Source organism: Scyliorhinus torazame, chromosome 2 (assembly GCF_047496885.1).
Source record: "Scyliorhinus torazame isolate Kashiwa2021f chromosome 2, sScyTor2.1, whole genome shotgun sequence".
Taxonomy (NCBI): domain Eukaryota; kingdom Metazoa; phylum Chordata; class Chondrichthyes; order Carcharhiniformes; family Scyliorhinidae; genus Scyliorhinus; species Scyliorhinus torazame.
In genome coordinates this window covers 218495088-218513342 of record NC_092708.1, presented here as the reverse complement: position 1 = coordinate 218513342, position 18255 = coordinate 218495088, and the positions used below count along the sequence as shown (strand labels likewise).

Sequence of the window (18255 nt, the reverse complement as noted above, 5' to 3'; positions counted from 1 at the left end):
AGGGCCCAGGGGGTCGTTCACTTGCAGGAGGACTCCTCCAACCTCACTCATTCCATGTTGGGTTCACGTATCCATCCTATCACCCTCTCTGCCGTAGCTGCCCAGTGGTAGTATTGAAGATTCGGCAGGGCCAGACCGCCCATATTTTTCCTCCTTTGCAGTGTCGATTTAGAGATCCTTAGGTTCTTAACTCCCCGCACAAACACCATGCTCATTTTGTCTATATTATGGAAAAAGGCCTTAGGGATGAAGATCAGTATGGATCTAAACAGGAAGAGGAACCTCGGCAGTACGTTCATTTTAATCGTCTGCAACTCTCTCCGCCAGGGAAAGCGGGAGTGCATCCCATCTCTGTAGGTCCTTTTTAACTTCCTCCACCAGACTTTTCAGATTCCACTTGTGGATCTGTGTCCAGTCAAGGGCTATCTGGATCCTCAGGTCGCGGAATTTGTTTTGGGCTAGTTTGAATGGTAGTCCCTCCAGCTCTGTCCTTCCCCACTTGGGTTCACCGTGAATGCCTTGCTCTTGCCCAGGTTGAGTTTGTAGCCCGAGGAGGCTCCGACCTCTTCCAGGAGCTACATGATTGCTTTCACCCCATTCTGTGGGTCCGAGACGTAGAGGAGCAGGTCATCTGCATAGAGTGAAACTCTGTGTTCTCTGCCTCCTCTTTGAATGTCCAACCAGCTTTTCGTGTCTCACAGAGTGATCGCCAAGGGTTCAATTGCCAGGGCAAACAGGAGCGGGGACAGTGGGCACCCCTGCCTTGTGCCTCTGTGCAGCTGCAAGTATTCAGAGCTGGTTGTGTTGGTCCGCATTGGGGGCGTTGTACAGGACTTTCACTCTTGAGGTGAAACCCGCACCTAGCCCATTCCAGTATCTCAAAGAGATACTTCCACTCGACTTTATCAAAAGCCTTTTTGCGTCCAGGGAGATGATTACATCTGGTGTTCTCTCCCTGCATTGTTTAGATTCTGCAGTCAGCAACCAAAAGGTCACTAACATTTTTAAATGTGACCCAGCATAGACTTAATGGGATAATGCCTCTCAAAGCCTCCTCTCGAAGGTGTTCCCATGTTTATGAAAAAGCAATTTGCATAGTCATTGTTTTTATATACAGAAGAGCAAATACTCATCGCCATAGATTGTAGGACATGATTCTCACTATCACCATCTGCTGTCCCTCAATTCGAGGATGCCATCTACTCAGGGTAGTGAGTTTCTGCCATGGATCTCCATCTGACGGACCCGGCAGATTCTCGACTAGCAGATTTTGAGCACATGGGAAGGATATCCCGTATAGTACTGGAATCTGAAGTGTGGAATTTGCTCAGTTTCTTCTCTTTTTGTTGCTGCTCTCCCTCATCATTTAGATACTGTGACTCAGAGTGGTGCAGCTTGATGGATAGGTTGATGCTATTTTGAACGATTGTCAGCAAGCTCCTCCCAGTCAATGCTGCTATGCTTCGAGGAGAGCTTCAGAACGTTGTTCAAGTATTTTCCTTGTCCTCCCCTGGAATGCTGGTCATCTAATAATTGAAACCTGGTCGGGAGACGCTTTTCAGCCATCTAGACAAGGTCCTTCAGTTGATTTTGCAGGAATTATGCTGGAAAACATGTGGAACGGGCTTTAAGAAAGACACGAGAATTTGTTCCACTCGCCTCTCATTGAATCCGGAGGATGTGGTTGGGACACTACTGATGGAATTTCTCTATCACGCTACACAGTCCAGGTCTCACTGCAGTACATGAGTTTGGGGTCGAAAACTGCTCTGTACACCGAGGATGGGGTGTTGTCAAACACTCACTGCCATAGTTTGTAGAAAACTGAGCTGATGCAACTGATCAGATGTTGGAACTCCTAGTCAATGGTGACCTTTTGACAGAGGTGGTTGCCAAGGTTTAGGAAGTGCTTAACATATTCCAGGGTTTCTTCTTCAACAATTAGTACGTGGAACATTTGACGAGCTGTGGGTTGATACGCGAGAGGTTGTACTCTGCAAACTAAAAGCAAAGAACAGAAGCTGGAAACACTTGCCACGGGCAGCACGGGGGCACAGTGATTAGCACTGCTCCCTCACAGCTCCAGGGACCTGGGTTCAATTCCGGCCTCAGGTGACTGTCTGTGAGGAGCTTGCACTTAATCCTAGTGTCTGCGTGGGTTTCCTCTGGGTGCTCCAGTTTCCTCCCACTTTCCAAAGATGTGCAGGTTAGGTGAATTGGCCATGATAGAATTGCCCCTTAGTGTCCAAAAAAGGCTCGGTGGGGTTACTGGGATAGGGTGAAGACGTGGGCTTAAGTAGGGTACTCTTTTGAAGGGCCGATGCAGACTCGATGGGCCTAATGGCCTCCTTCTGCACTGTAATTTCTATGATTCTATGAGCATCAACTGTGAAGAGAAGGGCATACATGAGGGCAGCGTGTAGCATAGTGGTTAGCAATGTTGCTTCACAGCGCCAGGGTCCCAGGTTAGATTCCCGGCATGGGTAACTGACTGGGCAGAGACTGCACTTTTGCCCCGTGTCTGCATGAGTTTCCTCCCACAATTCCTGAAGGACGTGCTGTTAGGTGAATTGGACAGCTTTGGTGTTTAATCGTGCACTGCAACAGTACCCAAGAGCACAGAAGTATTACATTACCAAAACTTAAACTAAGCTAACATCATATCGTAGTGCGAGAGTGGACTGCGCTGTGGGAATTGCTGTGCTTCAAACTGAGATATTAAAAGAAAGGTCCTGTCCAGGTAAACATTTAGGTTTGCAGAGTTGTGTCAGAATGCTCTTTGGAGAAAGAAAAGAATCAAGGGCGAGGTTCTCCGACCCCCCGCCGGGTCGGAGAATCGCAGGGGCTGGCGTGAATCCCGCCCCCGCCGGTTGCCGAATTCTCCGGCAGGGGCGGGAATCGCACCGGTTGGCGCCCCCCCCCCCCCACGATTCTCCGGCCCGAAGTCCCGCTGCTAGAATGCCTGTCCCGCCGGCATGGATTAAACCACTTACCTTACCGGCGGGACAAGGCTGGCGCGGGCGGGCTCCGGGGTCCTGGGGGGGTGGGTGCGCAGGGCGATCTGGCCCGGGGGGGGGGGGGGGGGGGGTGCCCCCACGGTGGCCTGGCCCGTGACCGGGGCCCACCAATCCGCGGGCGGGCCTGTGCTGTGGGGGCACTCTTTTCCTTCCGCCTTCTCCACGGTCTTCACCATGGCGGAGGCGGAAGAGACTCCCTCCACAGCGCATGCGCGGGGATGCCGTGAGCGGCCGCTAACGCATGCGCCGCCCGGCAATGTCATTTCTGCACCAGCTGGCGGGGCAGAAATCAGTCCGGTGCGGGCCTAGCCCCTCAAGGTTAGGGCTGGGCCCCCCAAGATGCGGAGGATTCCGCACCTTTGGGGCGACGCGATGCCCGACTGATTTGCATAGTTTTTGGCACCGGTCGGCGGACATCGTGCCGATACCAGAGAATTTCGCCCAAGTTCACAATTTCGAAGAACAACGTTCCATAACTTGCCATTTTGATCCAGCTGAAGGCGACTCAAGCCACTAGATCAAAGCATTCTTACAGTTACTACTACACCGAAGACAAGGATGTTAAATCACAAAATACTTTTAGTGTACAAGGAAATGTCTTTATCCCAAGATTCCGCCACCCCCACGAGATATACAATTCTACTCACCATCTCTCAATCTCTTATTTTCTTCTTTTCTCAGTCGAACAGGCCACTCTAATGGAATTGTAGTCTCGGATAACAGCTTCAATTTTTCAATTGTGTCGCTTTCTGAAGGTGAGCTGTCTCTTTTAGCCTCCCTTCTGCTGCCCTTCAACACATCTCGAAGGGTACGATTAAAGACACCCATAGATGGAGCAATTTTCGTTGACCGTTTCCCTGGAGTCTGGCTGTTCTTGAACCCTGTTGCTTGTTCTTTAGCAGCACTGTATTCAAACTGGAATGGTGATCTGTCTCGCTTGTCTTTCCTTTTCATCCCCTTCTTCGGCGTCAACTGTTCCTCCTCCGCTTCATGCTTCGAAGTGTGTCCGATCTTTGCTGTTCCAATGTTTCCCACTGCACTGCGTCTCACATCATATGTCAATGGAGGGCTGGTATCGGTCACGCCAAAGACTGGCATGTTTTCTTCGCCAGCGACTTTTTTGTTTGTTGCAGAGTAATCCAGGGCGACAGCTAAACTTGGTTGAGAAAAGGTATATGGGGCTGAAGTGTTACTGGGGGTCGGTTGCGGGAAACGGAAGTTGCCGGGAGGACTGTTCTTAGTCACTGGCTGCGAAAAGCTAAAAGTATCTGGCAAACTAACAGTCGCCGTTGGCCGAGATAACCTGAACGGGCTGGAAGAAGTTGGTTGGGAGAAACTGAACGATGGGCCACTCATAGTGGCAGCTTTACTCTGTGAAGTGGTGAAAACTCCCGCTTCTCCGCTGCTCAAAGGCTGGGAAAAGTTAAATGAGGGAAGTTTATTTGACGGTATGTTCGCGTCCTGACTGCCAACATACGATCGCTGGACGTCCGGATTCCCGAACCCTTTTAAGTTTGGTTCAGGATGTCCAAAGCGTCCGCTCGTTGGGGCACCAAAGTTTACAGAACTTGAGAATGTGCCGAAAGGCTTAAAACTGAAGGGTTGACTCGGTACAGGAGGGCCAGAACCGTGGGCTGCTGAAGCCACCTGGTGTCCAAACACAACAGGAGACTCTCCGACTTCACCCGCTTGCCCGAAGGGAGGATCCTGCTGGGCATGAAACACTGGGAAGCTGTTGTCAACTTTCTGAAAGAGAGCAGGGGGCAGCTTGCCCGCTGGATCCATGAATCTGGATGAACAAGGGCCGCCTGGGGCCGCCAACCTCCAAAAACTCCGGCAGTTGGCATCAAAAGCCGCGCTTAGCCGCACCTGCTTCGGACTTCCAGCATTAATTCACCTTTACCCTAATAAACTCAGACCTGTACATTTGGATTTTTAAAAATCCTACAGTCCAACGACAAACCTCAGTCGAGCGCCGCCATTACCGCCAAACATCAATACTGCCCGCCTCCGGGGTCCGACCGCGTCAACCTTCCGTTCCCGTCAACCCCGAACAAACAGGCCGGTGCACCCACTCTCACTTCCGGTCCCGCGGGTTGCCATGACGCTGGTGATCAAGAACCTGCAGAGAGCGGTGCCGCTCCGCAGGGCCTGGCTAAGGCGCGATTCTCAGACCCTGCGACAGATCCTGGGCCTCGCACGGTTCGACCTGGCCCTGATCTGCGTGGACGACCAGCGAATGCAGAGCTTGAACGGACGCTACAGGGGGCAGGAGACGGCCACGGATGTGCTGTCTTTCCCTTTCCATCAGGTAATGGGGGAGGGGGCCTCTCCCCACTGCAAACTCTGAGCTGCCAGCAAGTCTAAGATGAAACCCTACCCAGTTCTGAATAAAGTCCCACGACCTGAAACGTTAACTCTGTTTCTCACTCCACAGATGCGGCCAGTGCTGAATATTTCCATAATGTTCTGTTATTATTCCCTATGATTGGAATTCCCAGATCTCTAATTGTGTGATTATATAACACGGACACCAGTTTGAGTTTACTTTGATAGAAATTTACGAAGGCATTCAGATTTGAATATTTCAATTGTTGTTGATCGATACTGATGTAATAGCACAGAGATCCTGCCAGCTGTTTGGGTCCTCTCCATCATGTTAGTCTGCCCCAAACTACCATTTGCTCACAAGTGAGACAACAAGTTTTCCAGCCTCCAGATTGTCGGAGAACTGATGGACGACCCAAGAAGCGCATGGAAGATCTCACGGAAGTCCCAATGTGCTCACCTCTTGTGGGAATTATCTGGGATGTTTGAACTTCCGAAGGGCAATTCGCCTGCTCCTGAGTTAGGGCGGAGACTTCAGATAGTTGCAACATACTTAACCTGAATAGTTACCCAGGAAATGTAAGACATGAAAAACCTGAATCTACCGCCTAAGTTATAACTGACCCACCAACTCCGCCTGCCCCCCTGACTATCCTCTGACCCCACGACTACCCCTGATCTGACCTGACCCACAATTTGACCATTTTTCCCAACTACCCACCATATCCATCTGCCACCCTTCCCAGCTACCAGCCTACTCACTTGCCACCTCACTCCTACCTTACTTAGCTCACACACCTCTCCACCCTAACATCTGGCCATTCACTCATTCAGCCACTTAGTAACATTAATCCACTCACTAGTATACTGGACATTTAAACGTACCTGACCTCGTGCCCTAAAAAGGTTTGTCTTCCTCGCAACGCCCCAGCGCTATGATGAAGCCTTTTGAGGGAGTCTTTGCTCTGCACTTCTGTGCAAGCTGGGCTTGGAAGACCCAGCTGGAAATGCAGAATATTATATAAGCACAGAAAAGTTAAATTGAAGCAGCAATCTGATAATGATTGACACTACTTGGAGGATCTGGGCCACAATAACCAAAACTGTTGACAAAGTACTTCAGAAATAATACATTATTGTTAAAATACAGCAGTCCTAATTAACACTGTTCACTACAGCTTGACAAAGGACTTTGTGTTGTTTTTTTAAAATTACATACTTGCTAGATTTGGGCTGGAATTTTATAATTCCATCCAAATATCCAATGCATAAAATACCCTACTTGAGGGCCATGCACTCCTCAATAACACCTGATGGGTGAGAAAATTTTTATTTTTATTGGCTCAAGAGAAGCAGCAGTGGTTCTGCCATGACGCACAAGAATATTGTGGGCTGCTGCCATGCAACCCCTCCAATCTACCGTCTACATGCAGGGATGATCTGTAGATTGATCAATATTGTGCCCTGTTCAGAACTGATGAGCACAATGAAACATGTTGGATGTGAAGCTCATTAGACATAATTTCATAAAATCAGAGAATGGTCACAGCACAGAAGGAGGCCATTCAGCCCTTCATGTCTGTCCCGAATTTCAGCAAGAGCAGTTAACCTACTACCAGCTCCCTACCTTTTCACTGCAGCCCTGCAATTTGTTTTATCTTCAGATGATGATCCAATTCTATTTTGAGAGCCATGATTGAATCTGCCACTAAAACACTTTGAGGCAGTGCATTCCAGATCCTAACCACTCTGCGTAATAAAAAAAAAAAGAATGTTCTCCTCATATCGCCGTTGCTTCTTTTGCCTTAAACCTGTGACCACCTGTTCTCAATCCTTCCACCAACATGAACAGTTTCTCCCTGTCCAGACCGCTCATAATTTTGAACACCTCCATCAAATCTCCTCTGAACCATCTCTTCCCCAAAGATAACATCCCCAGCTTCTTCAGTCTATCCAAGTAGCTGAAGTTCCCCATCCATGAACCATTCTCATAAATCATCTCTGCCTCCTGTCTAATGTTTCTCATTCTTCCAAAATTGCGATGCCCAAACTGGATGCAATACTCCAGTTGAGGCTGAACCCGTGTTTTATTCAGATATAACTTTCTTTGTTCATAATCTTGGTCCCCTGCTAATTAAAAGCCCCCCAATATCATTTCTGCTTACTGGCTGATAAAGGCTGTGAATGATTCACTAGTTTTGCTACCTTTTGGCCAGTGTAGTTTATTACAATCTGTTGATTTAAATTCATTATTGCTGAAAAATGGGAATTATCCAGTAATTCAAATTAGCTAATTTCAATAAAGCAGCACAAGATTTGAATTAACAAATAGATTATTGTCCCAAAATCTGCAGTAGGAAGCTAACCACAACCATATTGCTCGCCAGATATAGATTTTCTCATGTTTATAAATATTCACAGGATGTGGGTGTTGCTGGCAAGACCAGCAATTATTGCTCATCTTTAATTAGTGTCCCCCTGTGCCTGCTGTCCCTTTCCTTCAAGATGGATGGCTTTGGGAGGTGCTGGAGTTACTGCAGTGTATTCTGGAAATGGTACACCCTGCAGCCATGGTATTCAGATGGCGGAGAGAGTGGATGTTTAAGCCAGTGAATGGAATACTAATCTACTACCTTGCATTATCCTGGATGGTGTCAAGCCTTTGAGTGTTTTTAGAGCTTTACCCATCCAGTCAAGTGGAGAGTATTCCACTACACTCCTGACTTGTGCCTTGAAGATGGTGAACAGGCTTTTGGGGCCAGGCGGTAAGTAACTTGCTGCAGAATACCTGGACTCACTGCAGAATACCTGAGCTTGCTGCAGAATACCTGAGCTTGCTGCAGAATACCTGAGCTTGCTGCAGAATACCTGGGCTTGCTGCAGAATACCTGGGCTTGCTGCAGAATACCTGGGCTTGCTGCAGAATACCTGGGCTTGCTGCAGAATACCTGGCCTTTCTGCAGAATACCTGGCCTTTCTGCAGAATACCTGGCCTTTCTGCAGAATACCTGGCCTTGCTGCAGAATTACTGGCCTTGCTGCAGAATACCTGGCCACTGCCATGCTCTTTAGTTGCAATATTTATATGGATGGTCTTGTTAAGTTTCTGGCCAACGGTGACAGTGACAGGATATGAATGATGGTGGATTCAATGATAATAATTCTGTTGATAGTCAAGAGTAGATGGTTAAACTATCTCTTGGTGGATACGATCATTGCCTGATTACCTGCTATGTATAAACTGATGCTTTGTCTTAGTCTTGCTACATGTGGGCATGGATTGCTTAATTATATGAGGAATTATGAATAGAGTGAACACTGCAATCATCAACAAACAGCCTCACTTCATAATGAAAGAAAAGTCATTGGTGAAGCACGTGAGAGTAAACGGATGGATAAGTCATTCTATCTTTTTTTCAGGATCTGAGAGCCGGCGATATTCCCAAACCTCTGTACCAGGATGAGTATAACCTTGGAGACATCTTCCTAGGAGTGGAATATATCTATAGACAATGTCAAATACAAAGGCAAGACTTCTACAGTGTACTAACCGTATGTATTAACAAGGGATTTCCAGTTGTGCTCAACATATAATAATTTTGCAGGGAAATTTACTTGTCCTTTGAAAGGGACCATGAAATAATTACATTTAATAGCTCATGGGAGAGATTGCGTGGATCTGCAGTTAATGATCTTAGAAACATTAGTGGTCCTGTGAAACAGGATGGGAGTGAAATTGATTTTTCGCAAAAGCACAAATGGGAAATAATAATTTGGGGGCCTGTTTTATACCATACCCATAGTGGAAAAACAAGTGATGTGTAAAATGAGCACTCTATTTACAATTTCCCTTTTTTATTTTTGCTGTTTAAAGTACCCAATTATTTTTCTCCAATTAAAAGGCAATTTAGCATGGCCAATCCACCTACCCGGCACCACCTACCCTGCACATCTTTGGGTTGTGGGGGTGAGACCCATGCAGACACTATTGGTATTGGTTGACATTAGACATAAGATATAGTTTTAAGTGGGTTTAATTTAATGTTTCTATGCCTGGAAGGGTAAAACCTATAGTTAGATTCATGCTAGGCAACGGTGTTAGTATGCATGCGAGTTGGTTAAGTTCCAGCTGTGATGCTATTGTGCCTTATTATGACACCCTGGGCTAGTGCGCAATCAACTGCAGCCCCACATGCTCTGGAGTCGCAACACAAATGAATTAACCAATAATTATTAGAAAAATACGCAAAGTCTTTGGCCCTTGGCTGCCCAATAATTATAGTCACCAGGTTTGTAAATTTAAACACAATTACTGTTTGTTTATAACAAGAATTATAATGAAATATGCAACAAATACAACTGGTTAACTATTAGCTCATTCTTAATCCCCACTTTAACCTGCCCCACGATATATGTCTATATATATAATATATATATATATATATATATACACACACACAAGACATACAAACACAGTGCAGTAGAAAGGAGTAAAAAGAAATCAAAACTAAAAAGGGTTTTTGTTTCAAATTATGGTTTTTAGCACACCTTTCCTCTCCAGCAACCTTGCAGGTTAAAGTCTGGTTGCAGCCTGTACTGGCCTCTGTAGATTCATTCATTCAGGTTCTCTGTAGTTTCAAGAATGCAGTGGTCGCAGGGACTTCCGGTTGCGGCTATGCGGAGCTAAGTCGCACATTCGGCAGCTCCCGCCAAAAACTGACTTTTGGGCTCTTTTCAGGGCCCCCCAACGGCATTTTTTCGACGTTTCCCGCGGTGGGAAGGAGATTGCAATAGTTCCCCGACAGTGTATGGCTTGGACCAGGAGCGGGGCGACTAAAAAAGTGGTGGTGAACCCAAAGAACGTGCGAGGGAAGAAGAGCAAAATGGCGGCGGGCGGGGACCAGGCAGCGTGGATGCAGTGGGCGTAGGAGCAGCAGGAGGTTATCCAGCACTGTTTCAGGGAAATTAAAGCGGACCTGCTGGAGCCGATGAAGACTTCTATAGACAAGCTGCTGGAGACCCAGACGGCCCAGGGGGTGGCGATCCACAAGGTCCGACATAAGGTCTCCGACAACGAGGACTAGATTGTAAGCCTTGCGGTAAAGGTGGAGGCGCTCCCCAAGAAATGGCAGGAACGGTTCGAGGAGATGGAGAATCGGTTGAGGCGGAAGATATTGCGGATTCTGTGCCTCCCGGAGGGGCTGGAGGGGTCGGACCTGGGGGCCTATGTGATCACCATGCTAAACTCGCTGATGGGAATGCGGTCCTCCCAGGGGCCCCTGGAGCTGGAAGGGGCCCAGAGAGTGCTGGCGAGGAGGCCCAAGGCTAACGAGCCACCGCGGGCGGTGCTGGTGCGGTTTCATCGGTTCGCTGATCGGGAGTGTGTGCTCAGGTGGGCCAAGAAGGAGAGGAGCAGCAGGTGGGAGAAGGCGGAGGTTTGAATATTCCAGGACTGGAATGCGGAGGTGGCAAAGAGGAGGGCCTGGTACAATCGAGCGAAGGCGGTGCTGCACAGGAAGGGGGTGAAGTTTGGCATGCTGCAGCCGGCGCGACTGTGGGTCACCTACAAGGACCGGCACCATTATTTTGAGTCTCCGGAGGAGGCGTGGGCCTTTGTCCAGGCCGAGAAACTGGACACAAACTGAGGGTCGGGATGGGTGGTCGGGGATTGCTGTTGGGGTGTTACACTTTGAGGGGGGTTCTTTGCTCTTATTTCTGTTTGGTTCGATGAGGGTGGGTTGGGCACTGTTTTGGTTGGGTCTGTCGGGTGGGCTCTTGGAGGGGGGTAAGTAAATGGAGTAGGGGTGGATGGCTGGTAGGGGGGATGGGGCCCCGTGGGGGAGGGGGAGGCCCGAGTCGGGGGTGAGGAGACTGGGCCTGTTAAAGGAGCGGCGACAGGGGTGGCAGGGCCAGACAGGTCTAAAGCGCGGGCTTTTTCCCGCGCTAAAGGCTGGAGGGGGCGGGGCCGGGGAAGCGAGGGTTGTTTCCCGTGCTCGGGATGGAAGGGGGAGCCGGAGAGCCTGTGGATGAGTAATGGAGGAGGAGGATATGTCCCACAATGGGAGGAGTCAAAGGAGAGGCGGGAATAGCCGGGGTCAGCAGGAGTCAGCTGACTTGCGGGAGTGCAATGGGGGGAGTAAAGCAGCTAGGAGGGATCCTAGCTCGGCGGTGTGGGCGGGTGGGGGAGTGGGCGGGGTGGAACCGGGTTGCTGCTGCTATGGTCAAGGGGGAGCTGCAGCGAGTAGAGGGGGTTGGGACGGGTGTGGGGTGTGGGCGCGTGGCTGGCCAAGGAGGGGTTATGGCTAGTCGGCGGGTGAGGGGGGCGGGTAGCCCCCCGATCCGGCTGATAACCTGGAATGTAAGGGGACTGAACGGGCCGGTCAAGCGGGCCCGGGTGTTCGCGCACCTGAAGGGGCTGAAGGCGGATGTGGTCATGCTCCAGGAGACACACTTGAAGGTGGCAGACCAGGTACGATTGCGGAAGGGGTGGGTAGGTCAGGTGTTTAATTCGGGGCTGGACGCCAAAAATCGAGGGGTGGCGATCTTGGTGGGAAAGAGGGAGTCGTTCGAGGCATCGAGCATTGTGACAGACAGGTACGTAATGGTAAGTGGTAAGCTGCAAGGGGAGAGGGTGGTGCAGGTCAATGTGTATGTCCCGAACTGGGACAGTGCGGGTTTTATGCGGCGCATGTTGGGTCGGATCCCGGACTTGGAAGTGGGGGGCCTGATAATGGGGGGGGAACTTTAACATGGTGTTGGATCCGGCACTGGATCGCTCCAGGTCTAGGACGGGTAGGAAGCTGGCGGTGGCTAAGGTGCTGAGGGGGTTTATGGACCAGATGGGAGGGGTGGACCCTTGGAGATTTGCAAGGCCGGGGGCTAGGGAATTTTCATTCTTCTCGCATGCTCATAAGGCTTGAAATCAGCCATGATTGAATGGTGGAGTGGACTCGATGGGCCGAATGGCCTTACTTCCGCTCCTATGTCTTATGGTCTTATTCTCAGATCGACTTCTTTATTATGAGTAGGGCGCTGATAGCGAGAGTAGAGGATACCGAGTATTTCGGATCACGCCCTGCATGGGGTAGACCTAGAGCTGGGGGAGGAGAGGGCCCAGGGCACGTTATGGCGCTTGGAGGTGGGGCTGTTGGCGGACGAGGAAGTGAGTGAGCGGGTCCGAGGAAGCATAGAGAGATACCTGGAGGCCAACGATAACGGGGAGGTCCGAGTGGGGATGGTCTGGGAGGCGCTGAAGGCGGTGGTTAGGGGAGAGCTGATCTCCTTTAAGGCCCACAAGGAAAGGAGAGAGCAGAGGGAGAGGCTGGTGGGGGAAGACAGGAGGTATGCGGAGGTGCCGGAGGAGGGACTGTTGAGGAAGAGGCATAGCCTCCAGGCCAAAATCGACCTGTTGACCACCAGGAAGGCGGAGGTGCAGTGGAGGAAGGCCCAGGGGGCGATTTATGAGTATGGGGAAAAGGCAAGTCTGATGCTGGCGCATCGGCTCCGGAAGCGGGACGCTGCTAGGGGGATGGGGGAGTTAAGGATAGGGGAGGGAGTGGGGTTGACATCAATGGGGTCTTCAGGGACTTTTATGAGGAATTGTATCGGTCCGAGCCCCCACGGGAGGAGGGAGGGATGGGCCGCTTTCTGGACCAAGTGAGGTTTCCGAAGGTGGAGGAGGGACTGGTAGCGGGATTGGGGGCCCTGATTGGGCTGGAGGAGCTGGCCAAAGGGATAGGGAGCATGCAGGCGGGGAAGGCACCGGGGTCGGACGGTTTCCCGGTCGAATTCTACAAGAAATATGTGGACCTGTTGGGCCCGTTGCTGGTTAGGACCTTCAATGAAGCAGGGGGGGGGGGCCTTGCCCCCGACAATGTCCCAGGCACTGATCTCCTTGATCCTGAAGCGGGATAAGGATCCCCTGCAGTGTGGGTCTTAAAGGCCTATTTCGTTGTTAAATGTAGATGCCAAGGTGCTTCGGGGGCTTTGAGTCCCTCCATGCTAACAGTATCCGTCTCCAGGCTACCAGGGAAGCAAAGTCGCCAGAATGTCTGCCTCTTTCTCCTCCTGGATTCCCTGGTCTTCTGACACCCCGCAAATCGCCACCTCTGGACTCAGCGGCACCTTTGTTTTTAAACACCGTGTACATTGTCGTCCGCAAACCCCTGCCAAAATCCCCTAAGCTTCGGACATGTCCAAAACATGTGGACATGGTTCGCCGGTCCTCCCGCACGTTTTGCGCACCTGTCCCCCACCCTAAAGAATCTGCTCATCCGGGCCACTGTCATGTGAGCCCGGTGAACAACCTTAAATTGTATCAGGCTGAGCCTAGCACATGTTGCGGACACGTTGACTCTACTCAACGCGTCTGCCCAGAGACCATCCTCTATCTCACCTACCAGCTCCTCCTCCCACTTACCCTTCAGCTCCTCGGACTGCGTCTCCTCCGACCCCATAAATGTTCGAGGCGCTCCCTTTTCCTACCCACCCTCTGGAAACTACCCTGTCCTGAATCCCCCTTAGCGGTAGGAGCGAGAAAGTTGACACCTGTTTACGAAGGAAGTCCCGCTTCTGCAGATACCTGAATTTGTTTCCCCTCGATTATGGCGCTTGTGGAGTCACAGCTTGTTGTATGTCTCTTCAGTGGGGATTTCCGGATGTCTTATAGGTATCATTAGTCAACTTTTCCTCCAACGCCCTCATACTCGGAAAGCTCCCCTCTATGAACATATCCCGCATCCTCTCAATCCCCGCTCTCCGCCATAACTGGAAACCCCGTCCATACTCCCCGGGGCAAACCGGTGATTATCACAGATTGGGGCCCAGACCGATGCTCCCACTGCTCCCACATGCTGCCTCCACTGGCCCCAAACTCTCAGGGCCGCCACCACCACTGGGCTGGTGGAGTACCGTGCCGGCGGGAACGGCAGAGGCGCAGTTACCAACTGGTGCCCTTACATGAAGCCGCCTCCATACGCACCCATGCCGACACCTCCCCCACCACCCACTTCCTGATCATGGCTATATTTGCCGCCCAGTAATAGTTGCTAAAATTTGGCAGCGCCAGCCCGTCCTCTCCCCGACTCCGCTCAAGCATTACCTTCCTTGCTTGCGGGGTCTTGCCCGCCCAGATGAAGCCCGTGATCACTCTGTTGACCCGTTTAAAAAAGGACCGCGAAATAAAGATGGGGAGACACTGAAATACAAATAGAAATCTCGAGAGGACCGTCATCTTCACCGTTTGCACCCTCCCAGCCAGAGACAACGGAAGCGCATCTCATCTCCGAAAATCGTCCTCCATTTGGTCCACCAGCGCGGGCAAGATTCAATTTATGCAGCCGGTCCCATTCCCGTGCCACCTGGATGCCTAGATACCTAAAGCTTCCCTCTACTAACCTAAACAGCAGCTCTCCCAGTTGCCTCTCCTGTCCCCTCGCCTGGACCACAAACACCTCACTCATTCCCATATTAAGCTTATACCCCGAAAACCGGCCAAATTCCCCTAAAGCCCTCATGATTTCTTCCATCCCCTCTATTGGGTCCGAAACGTACAGAAGCAGGTCATCCGCATAGAGCGAAACGTACAGAAGCAGGTCATCCGCATAGAGCGAAACCCTGTGCTCCCCCCCCCGGACCAGTCCTCCAGCCCCTCGAGGCTCTCAAAGCAATTGCCAACGGCTCTATAGCCAGCGCAAACAACAGTGGGGAGAGGGGGCATCCCCGTCTCGTCCCCCGGTGCAGTCAAAAAAAGTCTGATGTTGTCCTATTCGTCCGTACACTTGCCACAGGAGCCTGATATAGTAACCTGACCCAGTCAATAAAGCCCGGCCCGAATCCGAACCGTCCCAGTATCTCCCACAGATAGTCCCATTCTACCCAATCAAAAGCCTTTTCTGCATCCATTGCAATCACTACCTCCACCTCCCTACTGTCCGGGGGCATCATGAACACATTTAACAGCCTTCTTACATTGGCCACCAACTGCCTGCCCTTAACAAACCCCGTCTGGTCCTCCCCAATAACGTCCGGAACACAATCCTCAGTCCTGGAGGACAAGATTTTGGCCAGCGCTTGGCACCTACATTCAATAGGGAGATCGGCCTGTAGGACCCACACAGCTCCGGGTTCTTGTCCCGCTTAAGAATCAGCGAAATTGTTGCCTGTGACATCGTCGGGGGCAACACCCCTCTTTCCCTTGCCTCATTGAACATCCTCATCAACACCGGCCCCAATATCCCAGATAACGTTTTATAGAACTCCACTGGGTACCCGTCCGGCCCCGGGGCTCTACCCAACTGCATGGCCTTCAGACCCTCCACTATCTCCTGATAATCATTGATTGTAACCATTTACTTGTTTGCAGAGTTGGCTAATGGAACATTGTTTTGATTTTGAAAGATCCCTGGGGTGTAGATAATTTATGAGGGATCGTGTTAAGTCCTAGCTAAGCAGCTCATTGGGCATCTTCGTGGGAGGAGACCAAATAATGCCTTATGATATAATTAATGGATGGAGTCAGGTCAGTCTGTAGTTTTGCAGTCTGCCATAGGATTTCAAGTTGAACAGAAGTATCTGACAAGACAGATCTTCCGCTGGCTCTGGAAAAGTTTTCTCAGGATTCTTCATAGAGAAAGCAGGCAAACCTGATTGCTAACTTTATTTAAGACCATAAGACATAGGAGCAGAATTAGGCCACCAGGCCCATAGAGTCTCCTCCACCATTCACTCATTCTCACCCCATTCTCCTGCTTTCTCCCATAACCCCTGATCCCCTTATTAATCAAGAACCTATCTATCTCCACAGATACACCCTCTGGTTGAAGAAATTCCTCCTCATTTCTGTTTTAAATAATTGACTCTTCATTCTGAGGTTGTGCCCTCTGGTTCTAGTTTTTCCTACCCATGGAAACATCCTCTCCACGTCCACTCTATCCGGGCCTCACAGTATCCTGTAACTTTCAATAAGATCTCCGATCATCCTTCATAACGAGTATAGGCCCAGAGTCCCAACCGCTCCTCATTAGACAAGCTCTTCATTCCAGGGATCATTCTTGTGAACCTCCTCTAGACCCTTTCCAAGGCCAACGCAGGGTCCAAAACTGTTCACAATACTTCAAATGGGGTCTGACCAGAGCTTTATGCTGCCTCAGAAGTACATTCCTGCTCTTGTATTTAAGCCCTCTTCACATGAATGCTAACATTGGGCAACATGGTGGCGCAGTGGTTAGCACTGCTGCCTCACAATGCTGAGGACCCATGTTCGATCTCGGCCCCGGGTCACTGTGTAGAATTTGCATATTCTCCCTGGGTCTCAACCCCATGACCCAAAAAGATGTGCAGAGTATGTAAATTGCCATGCTAGAATTGCCCCTAAATTGGAAAAAAAATATTTCTAAATTTTTTAAAAATGAATACTAACATTACATTTGCTTTCTTAATTGCTGACTGAACCTGTAGGTTACCTTTAAGAGAATCGTGAACGAGGACTCCTAAGTCTCTTTGCGCTTCTGATTTTCTAAGCATTTCCCCATTTAGAAAATAGTCTGAGGAAAACCTAGCAACAGTGTCTTCAGTTCGTTCTTCCATTTCTCCTTCCAAAGTGCATAACCTCACACTTTTCCACATTATATTCTATCTGGCACTTCTTTGCCCACTCTCCTAGCCTGTCCAAGTCCTTCTGCAGCCCCCCTGCATCCTCAATACTACCTGTCTCTCTACAGATCTTTGTATCATTTGCAAACGTAGCAACAGTGCCTTCAGTTCCTTCTTCCAGATCATTAATGTGTATTGTGAAAAGTTGTGGTCCTAGCATAGACCCCTGAGGCACACCACTAGTCATCGGCTGCCATCCAGAAAAAACCCCTTATTCCCCACTCTCTGCCTTCTGCCAGTCAGCCAATCCGCTATCCATGCCAGGATCTTACCCTTAACACCATGGTGTCTTAACAGCCTCTATGTGGCACCTTGTCAAAGGTCTTCTGGAAATCTAAATAAATCACGTCCACTGGTTCTCCTTTGTTTAACTTCCTTGTTACCTCCTCAAAGAATTCGACAGATTTGTCTGACATGACCTTCCCAAAGCCATGCTGATTCGGTCCTATTTTATCATGCACTTCCAAGTACTCTGCAATCTCATCTTTAATCATGGACTCTTAAATCTTACCAATAACCAAAGTCAGGCTAACAGGTGTATAATCTCCCATCTTCTGCCTCCCTTCTTAAACAGGGGTGTTACATTCGCCATTTTCCAGTCCTCTGTCTTTGAAACTCGATTGATTTTCTTAATTGGAATACCTAGTGTCAGAAGTAAGTTTAAGTTATTTTCCTTTTATTTAATAACTGTTAACTGTAAAACTGTTACTTTGTTAATAATTTGATTGATTTTGTGTTTAAATTAAAGTTTGTTTTTACATAATGGTCAGTGTTATCAATCCTGAACCATCCTTTCCTCAGTTTTACAAATTGCAAATTGTTGGGTCTCGTCTGGGATCCTAACAGTGTGCTGTGCCCTGCACAATCTGGCTCTTTTTCGGCCAAACAGACGGAGGAAGAAGACAGGAACTGACAGCCAGAGACATCTGAGGATGAATCCAACACTCCAAGGATGAACGTGCATCGTCACAGGGCCATGTTGAGGAACCATAAGGGCAGTTGCTTTTGGGAGATAGGAGACAAAGGAAGCGTCCTTTCCAAGTCCTCATTCCATATCAATAAAAAGCTGCAGTTACATAGTTGCTCAGACCGCATGAGCCTTCCTGATGCCCTCTGGGCCTCCGCCATCCCCTCAATTATGTTCCATTACTTTTTGGGATTGAGTTGTCGGCCTCAAATCTTTATGCCACTCAGACCGCAAGAAGAATATTTTATATGAAATATCAATTTAATAAGGTGATCTGGAACAACAAAACACA

General features: G+C 49.6%; 2 protein-coding genes across 10 annotated transcripts in view; one reads left to right on the top strand and one right to left on the bottom strand.

The window, feature by feature from the left end:
* mcm3ap (minichromosome maintenance complex component 3 associated protein) overlaps positions 1 to 5048 on the bottom strand; it is a 128107-nt gene extending 123059 nt beyond the window's left edge. Inside the window, exon 1 of the mRNA XM_072483959.1 lies at positions 3665 to 5048. Coding sequence (XP_072340060.1) covers positions 3665 to 4802 — 1138 coding nt within the window. The 5' untranslated portion in view covers positions 4803 to 5048. The remainder of the gene's footprint in view (positions 1 to 3664) is intronic.
* A 40-nt stretch (positions 5049 to 5088) lies between these two features.
* The window catches only part of LOC140395899 (endoribonuclease YbeY-like), a 33795-nt gene continuing 20628 nt past the window's right edge, over positions 5089 to 18255 (top strand). For 2 of the 9 annotated variants that reach the window (XR_011936396.1, XM_072483977.1), the window contains exons 1-3: positions 5089 to 5328; positions 8765 to 8871; positions 17571 to 17650. Coding sequence is in view for 6 of the 9 variants with exons in the window: in XM_072483977.1 (XP_072340078.1) it covers positions 5119 to 5328; positions 8765 to 8871; positions 17571 to 17650 (397 nt within the window). In the remaining 3 variants the exon portion in view is untranslated. Of the gene's footprint in view, positions 5329 to 8764; positions 8897 to 17570; positions 17651 to 18255 lie in introns of all 9 variants that reach the window. The other 7 variants (XR_011936394.1, XM_072483962.1, XM_072483968.1 and 4 more) reach the window with 6 other exon arrangements.